The following is an 18,902-nucleotide window of genomic DNA, read 5'->3' on the forward strand; positions in this document are numbered from 1 at the left end:
CCATGTAGGGGCTGCAAAACGAGGTGAGCGTGAGCCGGGCTTTCTGGCCGAAAGAGCATTGCCGAGTAGCCTCAGTCCATCAGAGGACCATCACCGTGGTAGACCAGAAGATCTCTACGGTACCAGTTGCAGTTGACGTATTTATCGTCACATGTCGCCGTGGTCTCGGCTGCATCTTTGGCAGAGGACTTCTGCTGCATGGAGCGGGCGCGGGACAGTAAAACCTGACGGAAAGGTCAGAGCCGGAATGGCGGTGATAAGAATACGAAGCTTAATGTTATCTTTACAGAGCTGACACGGCCTTAGTCTCCCGGTGACCCTGCAGAAATGAGTCCTTCGCGGCCCGTGGATCATATCCAGCGCGGCGCTGAAGGTTACAGGCGCGCCGGCGTCTGCGTGGATCGAGGGCTTTCCAACAACAATGCTCCATTTTCATGTCACGTGCTCATAAATAATGCATGGCAAATGGATCATGTTTTTGCCGCCCGGCCACTTCAGAAAAACAAAGCGCGCCGGCCGCCGCTCGGCTTTGTCTTCACTAATTGAGCAACAATGAAAAGTGATTATGGCTTCGGTATCGCAACATGAAAAAAGGTTAAATAATGCATGAGACCAACGGGCCGGCCCGTCCTGCGTGGAGGTGAGAGGTCACGGGGCCTTTGGCCCACTTGTGCCTCGTCTGCAGCGCCGCCATGCCGTGCAGCTGCCGGTCGGTCCGGCCGGCGTGGCTTTAGCGTAAGACAGCGGTGACGACGGTCCCAGGTTTGCCCCGGTGCTGTAACATGCTGGGCCGTGGGCTGCGTGCATGGGGTGGCCGGTCCTGGTGATGCAAACATAAAGCCTTAAAACACTTTTAGATCTGATGCAAGAGTTCAGCCATTAAAACACCAACCGAGTCACGTATTAAAGGCTTTTTACTCCTTTATAGTAACGTATTAAAAACGGAGGCGTCGCGTCTTTTAACTATTTATTACTACAGTCGCACTTTTAAAACGCATTCATTATTAATAAAAGGTAAAAGTGGGGCGTAAAGAGCGCTAATTCCGCGGCCGCTCGTCATTTCGACAGTAAAATGTTGGACGGAGCTAATTAACCCACATTCACCGAGGACGGAGCGACCGGTGACGCAATACAATATATATATATATATATATATCATAATAATAATAAAAAAAACAGAAGGAGGAGAAGAAAACACAAGCCGACTCTCAGCTCGGCGTGGGCGGGGCATGGGAATGACGTCAATCGAATTGGCCCGCTGACGCGCCCCGGCTCCGCCCAATGGGCGTCGAGGGACGGGGCGGGTCCCGCGGCGGCCGCGACCAATGGCTTGCGCCGGCGGGGACGGCGTCCAGCGCCGCTCCGCCCAATGGGGGTCGAGCGAGGGGGCGGGACCCAGCGCTGATCCCACGTGTGACGCTCCGCTCCCGGCTCAGTAATATTCTGTTAGCGGGGCTCCGCGCAGCGGCTGCTGGGTCTGCGTGTGCTGCCGAGTGGGGTTTTTTTTTTTTGCGCCGCCTTTGCCGATAGTCGGGTCCGACGATGGAGGGAGACGGGAGCCAAGCCACGTCCGGGAGCCCTGGCGACTCGCAACACGACCCGGGGTAAGCGGCCGGCGCGGTCGACTTTTTGTTTCTGGGTAAACAGCGGCTCCGCGCCTCGGAGTTGCCGTGCGGCGGCACCTTTTGTTCGGGTTTGGTTCGGCGCGGGCCTGTCCCCCCCCCACCCTCTCCGTGAGACGGCGGAGCGGCCGCCCTCCGTCCCCCCTTCTCCCCGCTCCGCTCCGCCTGCGCTCGGCTGCTTTCAGGGGCTCCAGCTGAGTACTTAGCCACACGTCAAAATGGCCGATCTGACATCTGGACTCACTTCTGCTGTCTTTTCTCCTTCCAGCAAAATGTTCATCGGCGGCCTGAGCTGGCAAACTTCACCAGGTAGGGAGGCGTGTGTGTGTGTGTGTGTGTGTGTGTGTGCGCTCGGGTCTGGTGAAGGTTATTCCGCTTTCCTCCCCCGTTTAAGTCCTCTATTCGACCCCTGCAGCGCCGGCCCGTTTAAAACTGCACCACCAAATACGCGCCGCTGATGCGGGATGAGACGCTAATCGCCTCCTTCATCCTCCCTCCTCCTCTCCTCTCCTCTCCTCTCCTCCACAGACAGCCTTAGGGACTATTTCAGCAAATTCGGGGAGATCCGGGAATGTATGGTGATGCGGGACCCCACGACGAAGCGCTCCAGGTACGGCGGGACTTTGCAGGATGTTGGTGGTGATGATGATGATGCCGACCCCCCCTCGTCCCGAGCACATTTAAAGGGGAAGGGCCGTTAATTTACTTCACCAAACTCATAATGCACGTAAAAATAAAACAAAAAAAGAGAATATATATGTAGTAATAAATAACACCAGAAAGTAGTTGTGGGTTCGGGACGTGCGGTGTCGGGGATTCACCGGGGTTCTTGCTGCTGTCATCGTCCTCTGCGTGTTATGTGATTTATCTCTCTCTCTCTCTCTCTGTTTCTTCCCAGGGGATTCGGCTTCGTTACGTTTGCCGACGCCGCCAGCGTAGACAAAGTCTTAGCTCAGCCGCACCACGAATTAGACTCGAAGACGGTAGGTGGTGTTTTTTCCTCCTGTGTTGGCTGTGAACCGGGGTCACGTCATCTCCGTCGCCCTGCGCTCGCCGCGTTAACCCCTCGTCCTCGGCTGCGGTCCGCGTTGGGGCGTTTGCTGCGCCTTCGTGTGTGTGAGAGCCTTTAAAACGATTAAACTGACGTTTGTTTACAGCCCGCACGAACGAAATCTCAGTCACCTTCATCCTAATTGTTCTAATTGGCGCGTCGCTTGGTCGTTCTACATCAATACACCCTGATTCTCTCTCTCTCTCTCTCTCTCTCTCTCACACACACACACACACACACGCACGCCGCTGAGTCTCAGCCGTGATCAGACACACGTCACATCGCCGGGCGTGATTTCGGTCGCCCTCCACGCTCCCTCGCAGTCATATTCACACGGCCAGATGTTCACATTTCAACGTTACGGAAAATTCTTCCTTTAATTTGGTCCAATTTCTACTTTTAACAGAAAGAGACTCTCCTGCTTTTAGACGCGTGGACGCGTTTAAATTGGTGAAAGTTTAGAGAAATGTTCTTCTTGCTTTGTGCGTTAAGTCGAGTGTAAATTTGTAAATTTGCACGTTAAATGAACTGCGCGCGGTCCGAAACTGACGTTTAAAGTAGTTTTTCTCGTTTTGCCCGCAGCGCCTGCTTATTATTTGCCGTTTTTATTACTGTTTTTTTTTTTTTTTTTTAACACGTCTGATTGACGGACTGCGATACGCCGTTCTGCGACATTCACTGTAATATTTTTACAGCGGTGTGAATATTTGGGGCGGGTGTTTCTAGTCCTGCGGAACCTACCGAGTCCCGGACGTTAATGGTGGTTTATTGTGGCGGAGGAGCGTTTTAAAGGGCAGAATAAATGGCGCCCGGCTCCTCCGCTGCACGTTCAGTATGTCGGACGTGGAAAGTGGGCCGCGCGCTTTTCACTACGCCGCACACATGTGGAGCACGACTGGAAGTAGGTCAGAGTGTGGGGCTTTAAAATAAAAAGTGGAAGTGCCGGGGGGAGGGAGGGAGCGAGGGATGCGGTGTGTGTGTGTGTGTGTGTGTGTGTGTGTGAGAGAGTCAGGTGATGGCGTGTTCAGGTTGGCTGAGGTCGGGTGGATCTGGTGTGTTAGGGCTCAGTGCATGCATGCTCAGGAAGCTGTGTGTGTGTGTGTGTGTGTGTGTGTGTGTGTGTGTGTGTGTTTCTTTTCTTTTTTCTTTCTTCCCTCGTTCATTGCTTGACTGCAGTTTTTTGCTCTTCTTTTTATTGCGAATCTTTCTCTCTGTTCTTTTACTTTTTCTTCTGAATGCTGTGTGTGTGTGTGTGGTTTTTTTTTTTTTTTTTTTTTTTTTTCCCCTCAACCTCCCTCTTCCCTCGTTCATTGCTTGACTCCAGTTCCTTGCTCTTCTTTTTATTGTGAGTCTTTCTCTCTTTTTTTACTTTTTCTTCTGAATGCTGAGTGTTTTTTTTTTTTTTTCCCTCCCCTCTTCCCTCGTTCATTGCTTGACTTCAGTTTCTTGCTCTTCTTTTTATTGCGAATCTTTCTCTCTGTTCTTTTACTTTTTCTTCTGAATGCTGTGTGTGCGTGTGTGTGTGTGTTTTTTTTTTTTTTTTTTTCCCTCAACCTCCCTCTTCCCTCGTTCATTGCTTGACTCCAGTTCCTTGCTCTTCTTTTTATTGCGAGTCTTTCTCTGTGTTCTTTGACTTTTTCGTCTGAATGCCGAGTGTGTGTGTGCTGCGGAGGGAAGGACTCGTGTCCTGTCCGGAGTGTTTAGGGAAGTGTCCCAGTGTCATTGGCGAAGGACGCTGGCGGGGAAGTGAATCGAGACTCGTTTTTTTTTTTTTTTCGTTTTGCCGGGAGTGACTTTCACTCCTCCGACAAACCCATTAAAAAAAGTGCTTTAAATGCACTCCTGCACTTTACCGACCGCCAGTTCGCGGTGTTATGATGCGGGGCGTCCTGGGAACGCGGCGAGACGGCGGGATCGACGGACGCTCCTGGCAGACGCTAATATGTCACTCTTTAATGAAAGCGTCACACCGCCGTCGTCCCTAAAACGTCCCTAAAATCATTACACACGTCTTCCGCCTGAATTCCAGGACGAAGTACGAGCGCGGCGGCTTTTCCATCTCGCACTTATAATGAAAACTGGAGGAAGAAGAAGTCGTCACCGCGCTCCGCGTTCACCTCCAGGTTCCCACGCGCCGCGCCGGACTCGGGAGGCCCCGCCTCTTATCGACGCCCGTCCCTCGCGGCCGGAAAAAGGCCCGACGGATCGATGTGCCGCGTTCCCCTGAGTCCCGGCTGACATTTCCACTTCCTGCGCGGCCCACCGCCGCCGCCGTGCTGATGTTGTGACCCGCGTCGGGAACGCCGCCTCTGACTTCTTCTTTTTCTCCTTTCTTTGGTTCTTCGCAGATCGACCCTAAAGTTGCCTTCCCTCGACGCGCCCAGCCCAAGGTAAGATCCCGCAGACGCTCTTCACCATCCTCATCCTCAGCACCACTGTTGGAATGTGTGTGTGTGTGTGTGTGTGTGTTGCCGGCGCCGTCCGGCGTGTGTGTTTCTGGGGTTCTGGTGCTCTCGTGACCCTTGACCTTTTTGACAAGCGGCTGGGAGCGAAGGGTTCAGCCGAATTCCGGATCTGCGCCGGCCCGCCCCGGATTTTTTTTCCTGTTGTCCCCCTCCCCCGCCGCGTCCGGCTAATTGAAACGAAGCAGTTTACCGGGGCGGGAGCCGGGGGGGGGCATTAATCCCGCAGGTGTTTCCGCGTTAAGGGCCGAATCCCATAATGAGCTTTATGCAAATGCAGGAACGCGCTCTACTCCCGTCATGCCGTGCGCGGGGAACATAAACAACGGGCGCCGCGGCGGTGAGGCGGCCGCGCCGAACGCACCATCGTTTACTTGCGCCGGGAGCTGAGATTGGTTTCCTGGACCCCTCACACGCGCCCTGACGTCTTTCTAATTGATTCTGGAAGGGAACGGGCGCCTTATCAGCTTCATCTTTCCCTCGGGAGATTATTCTTAATAATAATAATAATGTGAAGTGATTGTCACTTGTGATGCACAGCACACGGTGCACACAGTGAAATTTGTCCTCTGCATTTAACCCATCACCCTGGGTGAGCAGTGGGCGGCCATGACAGGCGCCCGGGGAGCAGTGTGTGGGGACGGTGCTTTGCTCAGTGGCACCTTGGCGGATCGGGATTCGAACCGGCGACCTTCTGATTACGGGGCCGCTTCCTCAACCACTAGGCCACCACTAGTCTTATTAGTTTGGCTAAATGTGGAGGTTTGTTGGTTTGTACGACATTTAGTGTCTTGAACCGATTCGCTTTTATCGTTTTGTTGACCTTGATGTAATATGATATTCACCGACAGCGCCATCTAGTGGCGCTTCCTTGTACGATTCAGAATAATTCGTAGACTGTAAATCCGTCTTCGCAGGCTGGTCGAGAGTACGGCAACTCTGTCATGTAGGTAATTACCGCTGTAGACGAAGACGGGGCCCGGCGGTGCGCCGGTTTACCCCGGCATGACGGCGCCGGATTAATGGAATATCTCTTCTGTTAATGAAGTGGACGCTCGCTCGCTCGCGGCCCGGCCGGCCCCGCCGCGTCGCAATGCGCCGGCTCGCATTCCAGCCGAATATTATCCCGCGCGGCCGGCCAGCACGCGTGATTAGTTGTAATGAGTGACATTATCTGCACTTCCACTGTGTCCGGCGGCGCCGGGGAACGCGCGCCCCTCGCCGCGGCGCCATGGGGTTCCGCCGCCAACGCCGCCCGTCCTCCGGGAGGAGGTTGGCCAAATCAAAATAGCGAGATGGGGATGTGATGTCGATTAAAACCTGGTTTCCTTTAGCACCGCACTTCCACACCGGACATCAACTGGGTGGGAATATTTCAACACAGGAGACCTGGGTTCGAATCCCACTTACTACCACCATGTCCCTGAGAAGGACACTTAACCCTGAGTGTCTCCGGGGGGGGGACTGTCCCTGTAACTACTGATTTGTAAGTCGCTCTGGATAAGGACGTCTGGTAAATGCTGTATAAAATGGGCCAGCGGTGGCCTAGCGGTTAAGGAAGCGGCCCCGTAATCAGAAGGTCGCCGGTTCGATTCCCGATCCGCCAAGGTGCCACTGAGCAAAGCACCGTCCCCACACACTGCTCCCCGGGCGCCTGTCATGGCCGCCCACTGCTCACTCAGGGTTAAATGCAGAGGACAAATTTCACTGTGTGCACCGGGTGCTGTGCTGCTGTGCATCACAAGTGACAATCACTTCACTTCTATTATTTTAAATTGTCCGGTGCGTTCCGTGTGTGTGTTTTTCCGGATTTTCACCGCCGTCCGCTTCTGTGCCGGTCTTTTCTGATGTCCGTGAATTTGATGCATATTTGTTTTTTTGGAGAGGAGCTGGGGGACCCCGGGGACGTGGAGGAGGTCGTCCGTTTCTCTCCTCCTCGCCTTCCTTTGTTCCGTTTCGTTTCTGGCCCGGAGGTGTGGCCGTGTGGCGCGTCGGACGTCCTTCCATCGTCTGGTACGCTGGCAGGCTCCAGCTGTGCCGCGGGGGGCAAGTCCAGCTCCGCCCCCTAGAACGCCGCGAAACACCTCTCTCTTCTGATCGTCCGAGGGAACTTTTTTCCTTTTTTATTTATTTTTTTTTGTCCCCCGTTGAAAGGGTCTCGTCCACTTCCGTACGCTCCATACGCTCTTTAAGTGGCCCTGGGGATGAAAGGATTTTTTATTTTTTTTTTTTGCCGCAAAACGCGGCTGCGTTGCCGGCTTGCGGTTCATCTCTGAAGACATCAAAAGCAAGCGGAGGAGAAATCCCTTTGTAAAGCTCTTTGTGCGGCCCGGCGCCGGCCCAGATGCTTCCTATACGCTGCTTTTGTGGATCTCCGAGATGGAGGTTCGTAATTTAGGAACAAAGGCCCCCGACGCGTTTTCAGCTCCGTTCCGGAAGCGCCGGAGAGTACGCGCCCGCTCGCGGCGTTGCCGGGACGGGGTCACGTGGGCGCCCTGGTCTTCCCTGCCACAGCAGGCCCGTGTCCTGTGGGAATGTGGGGGCGCGGCGTGGCCGGCTTCTGGGACCGGGATGGATTTATTTGATGGTTTTTTTCCTATTGTTTTCTGGGGTTGGTGTTGGGCCTTCAAATAAATCGTTGGCCACACCCACACGGGGTACCCCGGCGGGTTCCGCGGGGGACACGCCTTTTATTCCCCTCTTCCGGAGGCCTGGCAGCCACCGCCGGGTGGTGGAGGGCGGAGCGGGCGGACGGGCCTTGTGATGCTGCGGTTACTCGCCACACCGCGCCCGGTCACCAGTGAGTGCCGGGCCTGTGTGTGAGTGTCATGTCAGGTGTGTGTGTGTGTGTGTTGTATAGATTAATATGATTTCTGCTCTGATTGTGTGTGTTTGTGTGAGAGAGTGTGTTGTGTAGAGGAATACGATTTCTGGTGTGTGTGTGTTGTGTAGATGAATATGATTTCTGCTCTGATTGTGTGTGTGTGTGTGTGTTGTGTAGATGAATATGATTTCTGCTCTGTGTGTGTGTGTTGTGTAGATGAATATGATTTCTGCTCTGTGTGTGTGTGTGTGTGTGTGTGTGTGTGTGAGAGAGTGTGTTGTGTAGAGGAATACGATTTCTGGTGTGTGTGTTGTGTAGAGGAATATGATTTCTGCTCTGATTGTGTGTGTGTGTGTGTGTGTGTGTGTGTGTGTGTGTATGTGAGTGTGTTGTAGAGGAATACAATTTCTGGTGTGTGTGTGTTGTGTAGATGAATATGATTTCTGCTCTGTGTGTGTGGTGTGTGTGTGTGTGTGTTGTGTAGATGAATATGATTTCTGTTATGATTGTGTGTGTGTGTGTGTGTGTTGTGTAGAGGAATACGATTTCTGGTGTGTGTGTTGTGTGTGTGTGTGTGTGTGTGTTGTGTAGAGGAATACGATTTCTGGTGTGTGTGTTGTGTAGATGAATATGATTTCTGCTCTGATTGTGTGTGTGTGTGAGAGTGTGTTGTGTAGAGGAATACGATTTCTGGTGTGTGTGTTGTGTAGATGAATATGATTTCTGCTCTGATTGTGTGTGTGTGTGTGTGTGTGTGTGTGTGTGTGTGCAGTTCGGCTTTTCAAGGTTACTGGACGTGTCCGCGGCCTGCGGTCCGTCCGCCGCACGGCATGCCGTGTGAAGGACGATCATCTGACCTGCATCTGTCCTCCGTTCTGCTGCGGCGTGCGTCACCCTGTCCCCTCCCCCTCCACCCTCTCTTCACCAGGCCCCTCCCCTTTTTACTCTTTAACGCGTCGGCAGAACTGCGCGTGTTTTGAACGCGTTCCTCGCTCGCTCCCCCGCTGTTGTTTTTGGGTTCGTTGCAGGATGTGTGTGTGTGTGTGTGTGTGTGTGTGTGTGTGTGTGTGTGTGTGAGATTCCATTTGAAGTGAAGTGCAGCCATCTCATTGGCTCAGAGCGTTGACTCGTGATGGACGGCCCCCTTTAATGACGACGCCCCCCCCGCTCGGTCCCCCCTTCTGTCTGCTTCGCTCCAGCTCGCTCTCCTGCAGCATGATAAATCCCATGCTAAATTTAGCGTCGTTTTTTTATTTTTTTTTTCCCTCCTCTCGGCCCGCGAGAGATTACCGGCACACACGCCGCGGCGAGCGAAGGAAGGGTGTCGGGCCTGCTCGCACGCCGCCCTGCCATTGGCCTGTCCGTTTCTCTGCGAGACGCGCCGCTTTTAGTACCTCGCTGTCTCCGGGTCCCGGTTCGCTAAAATTCGGCAGGAAGCGCGGGAACCGGCAGGTTCGGGAACGCCGGGCCACGGAGGAGGAGCCTTTCTCCCGGTTCCAGGGCTCTGGCTCTGGCCTGGGGGTTAAAGTTCACGCCTCAACCTTTATTTATTTTCTTGGGTGACACGTTCCATTCGGGGTTCAGGGTCGACGTGTTTGACGTAGTCAAATTCGGCGGCGCTCTTCGCGGGGGACCCCGCGGTTTGATTTACGGCGCGGACCGGGCCTTTATTGCGCCACGATCCTTGACTTAAACCCCCGAGGTCAATAACGTTTGCGCTCGCGGTAAAAAAAGCGGACAACTCGAGTCTGCGTGGACCCCGTCCAGAAATTAACCTCAAGAATTCTTAATAATCAACGAATTATTTTGCAACGAATTTGATCAACTTGTTCGCTTCTCCAGAAACGTTGCGAACGATTTTCGCCTCCCGAGATCGACAAATTGAAACTCGTGACCGCCGGTCACTTCATGTTGCCGCATCATTTTTTTTTGTTGTTAAATCGGATTCCGTGGTCTGAAATTCCAATTTCGGAGTAAATAATATCGTGATTTTTTTTTTTATCGTGAATTCTTTATCATTAATAGTTTTTTTTTTTTTTCTTTTTTAATTTGCAAATTAGAATGAACTTCGGAATACCGTGGAAGGGCACGTGTTCCATGGATGTAATAAGACGTTCCAGAAAACCTCAGGAAGCGAGCAGAGAAGCTTCTCCGTTCGCCATCGTCTGGTCCCTGTAACATTTCGCCGTTTTTAATGCATTTTGGACATGTTTCCGACCCCCAGACGCCACTCGCTGTGGTCTCTGCCGCCGAGGACCTTGGAAGAGGACGTTATGCAACGTTCTGGGAGCGTTGCCGGTTAGCCGGGACTCTGTTGCGTAACCGCTCGCCTCTGAGGTGGCCGTTCCAGTGGGTAGGGATGCCCACGGGGCCCGCGTGTCCGTGAGTGCGGCAGCCGGGACATGACAGTGGGACGGCGTCCCCTCGGCCGCTGTGGCGGCTCGAGGGGGGGGGGGGGGGTGAAGACGATCGGCGTTTCCGCGGCAGACCGGCGCGAATCTAGTCAGGGCCGCGAAACGTGCACCGAGAGGCGCGTCATCGCTGATTACTTGACCGTACGTGGCGTGGGCTCTCCCCGCCATCGATGCGCCCCCCCCCAGTCCCGGACAGCCCACTCCATCACCGTCACTTTGCCGAGTTGAATTACTCGCCGCTAAGACGAATGGAGTAATTAGCGTTGGCGTGCCAAGGCACTTAAAGCGGCTTTAAGTAAATAAATCCGGGCCGGTCGAGGTAACAGTCACACGTCTGGTTTCAGGCCGTCCCGTCCCCGGTGCTCGTCACGGAGGGACTTTTACACGTGCGGGACGCATTTTGAATCGTGGAGCCCGTCCTGAGCGATCGGAGAACGCCTCGATCGGCACCCCCATCCCATAATGCTGCTTCCCCAACCTCATCTGCTAAACGGGGTGCGCCGATCCATCGTTTCTCGGCCCTTTTAACTGAAACCTCGTACGGGTTGTGAGCAACTAGTGAGTACACGCCGATGTTGGGGGTCGGGCGCTCGCCGTCAAGACGGCGAGGGGTGTGATGTCACCGCCTGAGACGGCCGGACTTGTGGGCTGTTGGTGATTCAGACTCGTAATTGCCACTGCGTTATGAATGAGGCGGCGCCCGCGAACATGGCGAGGACGTCTCCCGGCCGGCGTTCGTTTATTAGTCAGGTGGCAGCTGGCGTAACGGCGCATCATCATTTTTTTTTTCCCGCTCTCGTTTCCTTCCAAAAGCCTCGGACAGTTCGAACGCCGGAACATTTGTCCGGCGAAGTGACTTTCACACAGTGAAATTTGTCCTCTGTATTTAACCCATCACCCTTGGTGAGCAGTGGGCACCATGACAGGCGCCCGGGGAGCAGTGTGTGGGGGACGGTGCTTTTGGGGCAGTGGTGGCCTAGCGCTTAAGGAAGCGGCCCCGTAATCAGAAGGTTGCCGGTTCGAATCCCGATCCGCCGAGGTGCCGCGGAGCAAAGCACCGTCCCCACACACTGCTCCCCGGGCGCCTGTCATGGCCGCCCACTGCTCACTCAGGGTGATGGGTTAAATGCAGAGGACAAATTTCACTGTGTGCACCGTGTGCTGTGCTGCTGTGTATCACATGTGACAATCACTTCACTTCACTTTGGCGGATCGGGATTCGAACCGGCAACCTTCTGATTCCTTAAGCGCTAGGCCACCACTGCGCAAAATCGCTGTACTCACCGCACAGCCACAACCCGGCCGTCGCATCGCACCAATCTGCCGGCAAACGTGGATGACGAACGGGGGAAACGCCGGGGCGGCGGACTAAATGTCAGCTCCCCGCGGCCGGCGGGGGTCACGCGCCCACGGCTTCGGTTGCTACGCTACGGCTCCTCGGCGGAGCGCTCGGCGCTCCCCCGGCGGTCTGTGTCTGAGGCTGCCACCGCGGCCGCTCGGAATGGACCCGGCGAATGTGGGTCAAAACTCGGCAGCCTTCGTGGTCTGTGGGAAGAGGCGTTCCCGCGCACCGCTTCGGCATTTTTTTTAATTACTCCTGGCTCTCGACGCGGCCGATTTGCTAAAAGTGCCGTTTTTGTAACGATCAGGAGAGATTTAGCCGAGGAGACGTTTATCCTTCCGCAAATCCGCCGATTCGTTGTGTCTGATGTCAGCCGGTTATCTCGGCGCGAGATGGATCATGTGGCGGGAAAACAACAAGCCTCGGGATGCGAGGGGGCTTCCGGCTCGACGGCGGGCCCGGCCCCGCTTCTCTTCGCGCGTGTTCCGGTCCAGTCCCCTCGGGAGAGTCGTCCCCACGACACCCGCGACCCTCGCCGTCCCGCTCGGCCTCGGTAACCACGGCAGCCCCTTTCATAACAGCGGGCGGGGCGAACACGTGGGACGGGCCTGCTTGTTGATCGGCCTTGTTTTCCCAGCTGCCGCCGCGGGGGCGGAGGTGGGGACAGGGGGACGGGCCATCGACGCGTCCTCGGCCGGGGAGGCGCTTCTCCTCCTCGTCGATGCGTTTTTAGTGGAATAAAAACCTCGCCGGGCTCGTCTCCTCCGGCCTCGCTCCGCCTGCGTCCGGCTCTCTGCCCGCCGGAGGGAAGGGGGCGGGGACGAAGGGCGGGGACTCCTCCCGTCCATCCACCGGCGCAATGATGTGCGTTTTTGTCTCACTGTGCGGAGAAGAGCTGGAAACATACCGTAGCCCCGGCCGTCCGGAGCGGTGTTCCTCCTGCAGCGTGGCAAAGATTAATAGCCGATCGGGAGACGGTAAATTACAGACGATTCGTTGCTCGTAACGCACGCCGCCGTGCGGCTCGTAGGAGCGCATTCTGTCCGTCAGAAGAGCCGAAAAAATAACGACGCGCGGTAATTAGCGGCAGATTTACGAAGGATGCGGCCTTTAGTTCCGGCCTGATGGGGGCGCGGCCTCGTGCGGGGACAGGTTACGGGGCCGGTGGGATAACCCCCCCCGTTGCCGTTCCTCCGTGTGGATTAGCCCTGTTTGATGGACCTGTCAGCGATACCATTGATTGTTGTTTGGGTTTTTTTTCTCCCCAGAATACATTAGCATCAGCAGAATTATTGATATTGATTAACGTGTTGAAGCCCGTCTGGGGGTAAGAACCCCAGCCGCCCGCTCTCCTGCACCTTTTTAATATCTGACCACTGATGCGCTGCATATAGGCGGCGGTAAATATTATGGTCCAGCGGGGTTTACTTTGGCCTTGAATATGGTGATCTGAATTAGATTTTTTCACCGAAACAAGAGTCAAAAATGAATGTAACGTATGCTGGTCAGCGGTGGAGCGGATTTCCGTCGAAACGCTGACGTGTGGTATCTCGTATATACACGAATGTAAATATTAATGCCTCTTGAAGTGACTGTGGCCTTTCTGTTATATTCTAAACAGGCGTGGCGAGGACGGGGCAGAGGCCTCCGGGGGGGTCGAGTTGGGGGGATAAATGCAGGAGAAGGGAAATATTTGCTGGAAATGCCGTTTTTTTTTGTTTTTTTTTTGCCCTCTTGCTCGCCCCCTCCCCTCCCTCGCTCCCTTCCCTGCCGCTGTCACCGGAATCAGCAGCGCAGCCACAGCTGAGGCAGGGAGGCTAAAAGTAGCCGTCCCTGACGGCGTCTCCCCGGTGCTGCTCGCCCTCCCCTCCCGCCCACCGACACTCTGGCTGGAGACACGCCGCCGTCTCCAATTCAGCCGCTTTACCAGAGTCACGTTTATTACGGTAAACACAGTAAAACGTGGTCAGGTAACAATACAGCACGTTCTAGTACCATTTTTAATAAAATGCCTCTTTATGGATGGACATTATTTACATTTACATTTATGGCATTTACCAGACGCCCTTATCCAGAGCTAGTTACAGGGACAGTCCCCTCCTGGGGACACTCAGGGTTAAGTGTCTTGCTCAGGGACACGATGGTAGTAAGTGGGGTTTGAACCTGGGTCTTCTGGTCCATAGGCGAATGTGTCACCCGCTAGGCTACTTGCACCCTTGGATATATAGCAAGAAGTTATATATCAGACAAAGGGGCACATATGTGAATTAAAAGATGAATTTGTCATCATCCGGCCATGTTAAATTTTAACCGGGTAATACGTTTGTACCTAATTTATGCCTGGATGTGACGCCCTTAAATAAAATCTGCCGGTCTGACCGGCGATAAAACCGGACAGGGCGGGCAACGTGCCGCAGCCCGGAACCGGACCCGTCTACCGCGGAGAGATACGGCGTCTCCACCGTGTCTTTTTTTTGGTATTTCTTCTGCTCGTTCAACTTCGCCCAATAACAAAACCGCCTCTGCGTTGCGAACGCTGTTATTCCGCCGCCGCGTTAAGATTAAGCGCCGGGTTTACCGGCTAGATTATGCTTTACCGCGGCCTATTACAGAATTTTATCGCCGAGGAAGGGTGTGTGTGTGTGTGTGTGTCTTCTGCCGAGCTGCGGTAGGTCCTCGGCTGCCGGGGAGAGCAGGTGACGGCTCATGATTTATTCAACAATATTCTCGGCCCTTATTTATTTATACAGCGCGCAAGTATTACCGCGAGTTACGGCCGGCGCTCCGGCCAAACGCGACGTGCCGCCCGGCGCTCTCCGGAGCGTCCGAGCCCGTCGCGCTGGAGTCCCGTTAGTCCCGTCCTCGCCGAGGACCGGCTCACGCCCGCCCGTGGAGGACTGACGCGGTCCCCTCGAGCGCCGGGCTCACCGGGGGACGCTCCGCCGCGCCCCGCCGGCCGTCTTTTGGGGACAACAGAGTCTGCTCTTATTGTCACCGGCAGATTGCGATTCAACATCATAACCGGTAATGGAATAATTGGTCTCGGGGCGCCTCGACTATGTAGTCATGTAAATTATTAAAAAGAATGTGCATAAATTCATTTTTAATAAAACATTCCACCCTTAAAACACTGTAATCAGTTGGAATGATTAGGATGCGCCGCCTCCTGGCCAATGGGAACGTCCCGTCAGAGCTGACGGCGGTGATATTTGTTGCCGTCGGGCCTCCTTTTCTCCTCTTGGCCGTGTGTGGTCCAATCACAGACGCCTATCTGCCGCCGTGACACCTCGCTTCCCGGGGACCGCGCCGGGGACGTAAAGGAGTCCTCCGCCGGTGACACGTCTTGACAGTAGAGGCGGTTTTGCGGCGGATGCCGGGAGCCTCGGTTCAGCAGTCGGGGTGGATGAAACGCTCGGCGGGAACACCCTGTTTGTTTTGCGCGTTGTTTGGGTGAGGAGCGCCGTGTTCTTTTGCGCCGTCACCTGCCACATGTCACCGCGGCAGAGCGAGCGCTGCTCTTCTCCGGCTGCCGAGGAGTGCGGAGAACTTGCTTACACCAATGCGGCCTGTCTGGTTCCGTCACCCGCAAGGTGTGTGGTGGCACTTCATATTTACTCGTCTCTGTAAAACAGACATCATAACTACATCCGCTGCGTCATATCAGGAAGCACCACTAGATGGCGCCGTTTTATAGTGAACAGACGAACGAGCACTTAAGACGCAGCCTAGCGGGTAAGGAAGCGAATCCTGAGCCATCAAGGTGCCACCGAGGTCCCCTTGATCAAATTACCGTCCCCACGTAAAAAATACGTGGTGAACGTGACTTGGGCTACAAGGCCTGAAGAATGTTATATATTAACAGGAGGAACCACATCAGTAACATAACGTAAGTTTTTAACAGCACACTTCATTCCTCTTTTTCTTCTAAAGGCCCGTCGGCCTACAGAGGAGCCGGCGTTGCCGGGATTCCAGCTACGCTCCGGGAAAATCCACTTAACTGCGCGTACCAATGCCTTATGACGGAAAAGGGCCATCTTGTCACCGGAAGCTCCTTTATTACAGTACACACTTCACGGAGCGCCGTGATTGGTGGCCAGCGGTGTGCCGTCCCGGCGTTAAATTGCCATTACCGCTCTGCGGCTTACGCTGACTATGTGCGCTACATTTACATTTACAGCGTTTACCAGACGCCCTTATTCAGAGCGACTTACAATCGGTAGTTACAGGGACAGTCCCCCCCTGGAGACACTCAGGGTTAAGTGTCCTGCTCAGGGACACGATGGTAGTAAGTGGGGTTTGAACCTGGGTCTTCTGGTTCATAGGCGAGTGTGTTACCCGCTAGGCTACTACCACCCAGTAGTTACAGGGACAGTCCCCCCCTGGAGACACTCAGGGTTAAGTGTCCTGCTCAGGGACATGATGGTAGTAAGTGGGGTTTGAACCTGGGTCTTCTGGTTCATAGGCGAGTGTGTTACCCACTAGGCTACTACCACCCAGTAGTTACAGGGACAGTCCCCCCCTGGAGACACTCAGGGTTAAGTGTCCTGCTCAGGGACACGATGGTAGTAAGTGGGGTTTGAACCTGGGTCTTCTGGTTCATAGGCGAGTGTGTTACCCACTAGGCTACTACCACCCAGTAGTTACAGGGACAGTCCCCCCCTGGAGACACTCAGGGTTAAGTGTCCTGCTCAGGGACACGATGGTAGTAAGTGGGGTTTGAACCTGGGTCTTCTGGTTCATAGGCGAGTGTGTTACCCACTAGGCTACTACCACCCAGTAGTTACAGGGACAGTCCCCCCCTGGAGACACTCAGGGTTAAGTGTCCTGCTCAGGGACACGATGGTAGTAAGTGGGGTTTGAACCTGGGTCTTCTGGTTCATAGGCGAGTGTGTTACCCACTAGGCTACTACCACCCAGTAGTTACAGAGACAGTCCCCCCCTGGAGACACTCAGGGTTAAGTGTCCTGCTCAGGGACACGATGGTAGTAAGTGGGGTTTGAACCTGGGTCTTCTGGTTCATAGGCGAGTGTGTTACCCACTAGGCTACTACCACCCAGTAGTTACAGAGACAGTCCCCCCCTGGAGACACTCAGGGTTAAGTGTCCTGCTCAGGGACACGATGGTAGTAAGTGGGGTTTGAACCTGGGTCTTCTGGTTCACAGGCGAGTGTGTTACCCGCCAGGCTGCTACCACCCTCGTTGATGTTGATCGTGTCCCAAGTGTAATCGCTCCAGAAAGAGAAGTGTGTGTTTGTGTGTGTCGGCTTTTTATATTGTTACCGTATTACGTCTCCACCGCGAGCTTGATGTCCGGCAGTTTAGACAGATTGCTTCTTGCTTAATGGTCGTCTTTTTATTTTTATTTTTCTGGTTTCGTTTTGTTCTTGATGTCTTATTGCCGCGGCGTAATGGCGCACGTTTGCTGCCGCTGCAGCCTTTCCTATAATAATGACTGCAGAAGAGGGGAAACTGGGTTATTTTCGGGGCGGCGGGGTTCGTGTGCGCCGAGCTGCATGGGGCGCAGGAGAATGCGCTATTTACCCCACATTTATTATACAATTGCCAAGAGGGCCGCCATTTCTGCCGCTTCGCAAATAGTCTCGGCTATGAATAAATTCTGCGGCTTTTTTCTTTCTTTTTTTCCCCCCATAATAATTTTTTGTTTCTTGCGAGCGAGCGACGGCACTTTTTCTCGTTGTTTACTTTTTAAAAGAAAACCTCAGCTTTCTGCGGCGCGGCCGCACTAAATTCCTGCTGAGATCTTCAATCTGTGAAATAAAGAACCTTGCGGAGTCATAAATGCTAATTTGCTCTTCCAGCACTATGCCGTGTGGCGCCGTAGCCGGTTGGCCCGTGTGACGGTGACGTCATCGAGCGCTGGCCCCGCCCCCCTCTTCTCTGACTCTGCTGGGTTCTCGTTTGGGGGGGGGGGGTCGGTCGGTCCCTCCCAAAACGTGCAGAATCATCTTGGTAGCGCCGTTTCCATTTTTAATGCCCATTTAACAGGTTGCAACGCTGACCTTCTGCCGGAGGGCCGGTGGACGTCAGGTGGGAGAAGGGCCTCCACTCGGGCCCCGAGTTCCCAGGTTTCGCTTGTGTCAGGACGGAAAAAGGTTCTAAATTTAGCCTGTGTGCGTGTGTGTGTGTGTGTGTGTGTGTGTGTGTGTGTGTGTGTGTGGGGCGTGCATGTAGGTCTGCAGGAGTATTTATGGAGACTCCAGGGCAGGAGAAGAAACAGGAAGTTATTTATATTTATAGGCATGTTTTTTTTTTTTTTTTATTATAAATGGCTCCCACGTGGCCTGTGGTACATGGTGACGTGCGGCTCGGTGTGTGCAAGTTAGACCCCCTGCGTGGCCCTTTCGGCTCAGAATCTGGTTCTAGCGCTGAACGTTACGGTTATGACTCCTCATATTCCGGTGACGTCGGCTCGCGGGCGTTCCGCTGCTCCCAGCCGAGAGCGATTCATTATTACAGCTTAATTAAGATCAGGCGGTCGTTAACGGCCTAACGGATGAAAACGCTCCATCAGGGGACCTTCAGGAATGGGACGGGGGGGACGGGGGACTGTGTACGAGACAGACGTCACATGAAGCCCGGCCTTAACCCACCCTGTCAGTGGAGCACATGGCCTTTTATCCAATCAGCACTTTCCGTGCTCTTGGTTTGCGATTGTGCTGACGCGGCGCGGCGCCGCTGCCACTGTAACCTTGGCGATTATCGTGTGGGTTTTTTTTTTTTTTTTTGGTTCCTTCGCATCACCCCGAAATGGGTCTTTTATACAGTCACCGTGGGCTCGTTATCATTTAAAAGCTTTTAAATGATAATACGGCGCGGATCGATCCCCGGCGTCCCCTTGCGGTGTCAAATTGCCGTTATTGACGGAGACCCCCGCCGCAATTAGATTTGGGCCTTGACATTGGCAAATCCGTTCTGTCTTTGTCGTACGGCGAAGCTCTTGAGAACGGCTCCGTCACGGGGGCGGGTGGGCGGAGCCTGCTGGAGGACACGTGGTGGGGGTCTGGATGCGTTCTGCTGCAGGTAATGCGGGCGCGGAGCAGTTTTTGATCTGATATTCAGCCTTTTTCCTTCCTCGCTTTGTTTCCATTCATCTCGGCAGGGGACGTGCCTCTTGTTAATGATGCCGCGCAGCTTGACGCGGCGAATAAGCGGCGCGGGAATTTCCAG

The 18,902-nt window shown here is 54.3% G+C and overlaps 1 protein-coding gene across 13 annotated transcripts in view; it reads left to right on the forward strand.

Moving 5' to 3' along the window:
- Positions 1-1,473: 1,473 nt before the first annotated feature.
- msi2b (musashi RNA-binding protein 2b) overlaps positions 1,474-18,902 on the forward strand; it is a 163,911-nt gene continuing 146,482 nt past the window's right edge. For 11 of the 13 annotated variants that reach the window (XM_029000064.1, XM_029000065.1, XM_029000063.1 and 8 more), the window contains exons 1-5: positions 1,543-1,604; positions 1,891-1,931; positions 2,151-2,232; positions 2,521-2,605; positions 5,022-5,063. In XM_029000064.1, the coding sequence (XP_028855897.1) occupies positions 1,543-1,604; positions 1,891-1,931; positions 2,151-2,232; positions 2,521-2,605; positions 5,022-5,063 (312 nt within the window). Of the gene's footprint in view, positions 1,605-1,890; positions 1,932-2,150; positions 2,233-2,520; positions 2,606-5,021; positions 5,064-12,565; positions 12,693-18,902 lie in introns of those variants that run through there. The other 2 variants (XM_029000062.1, XM_029000074.1) reach the window with 2 other exon arrangements.

The sequence above is a fragment of the Denticeps clupeoides genome, chromosome 13, assembly GCF_900700375.1.
Source record: "Denticeps clupeoides chromosome 13, fDenClu1.1, whole genome shotgun sequence".
Lineage (NCBI taxonomy): Eukaryota > Metazoa > Chordata > Actinopteri > Clupeiformes > Denticipitidae > Denticeps > Denticeps clupeoides.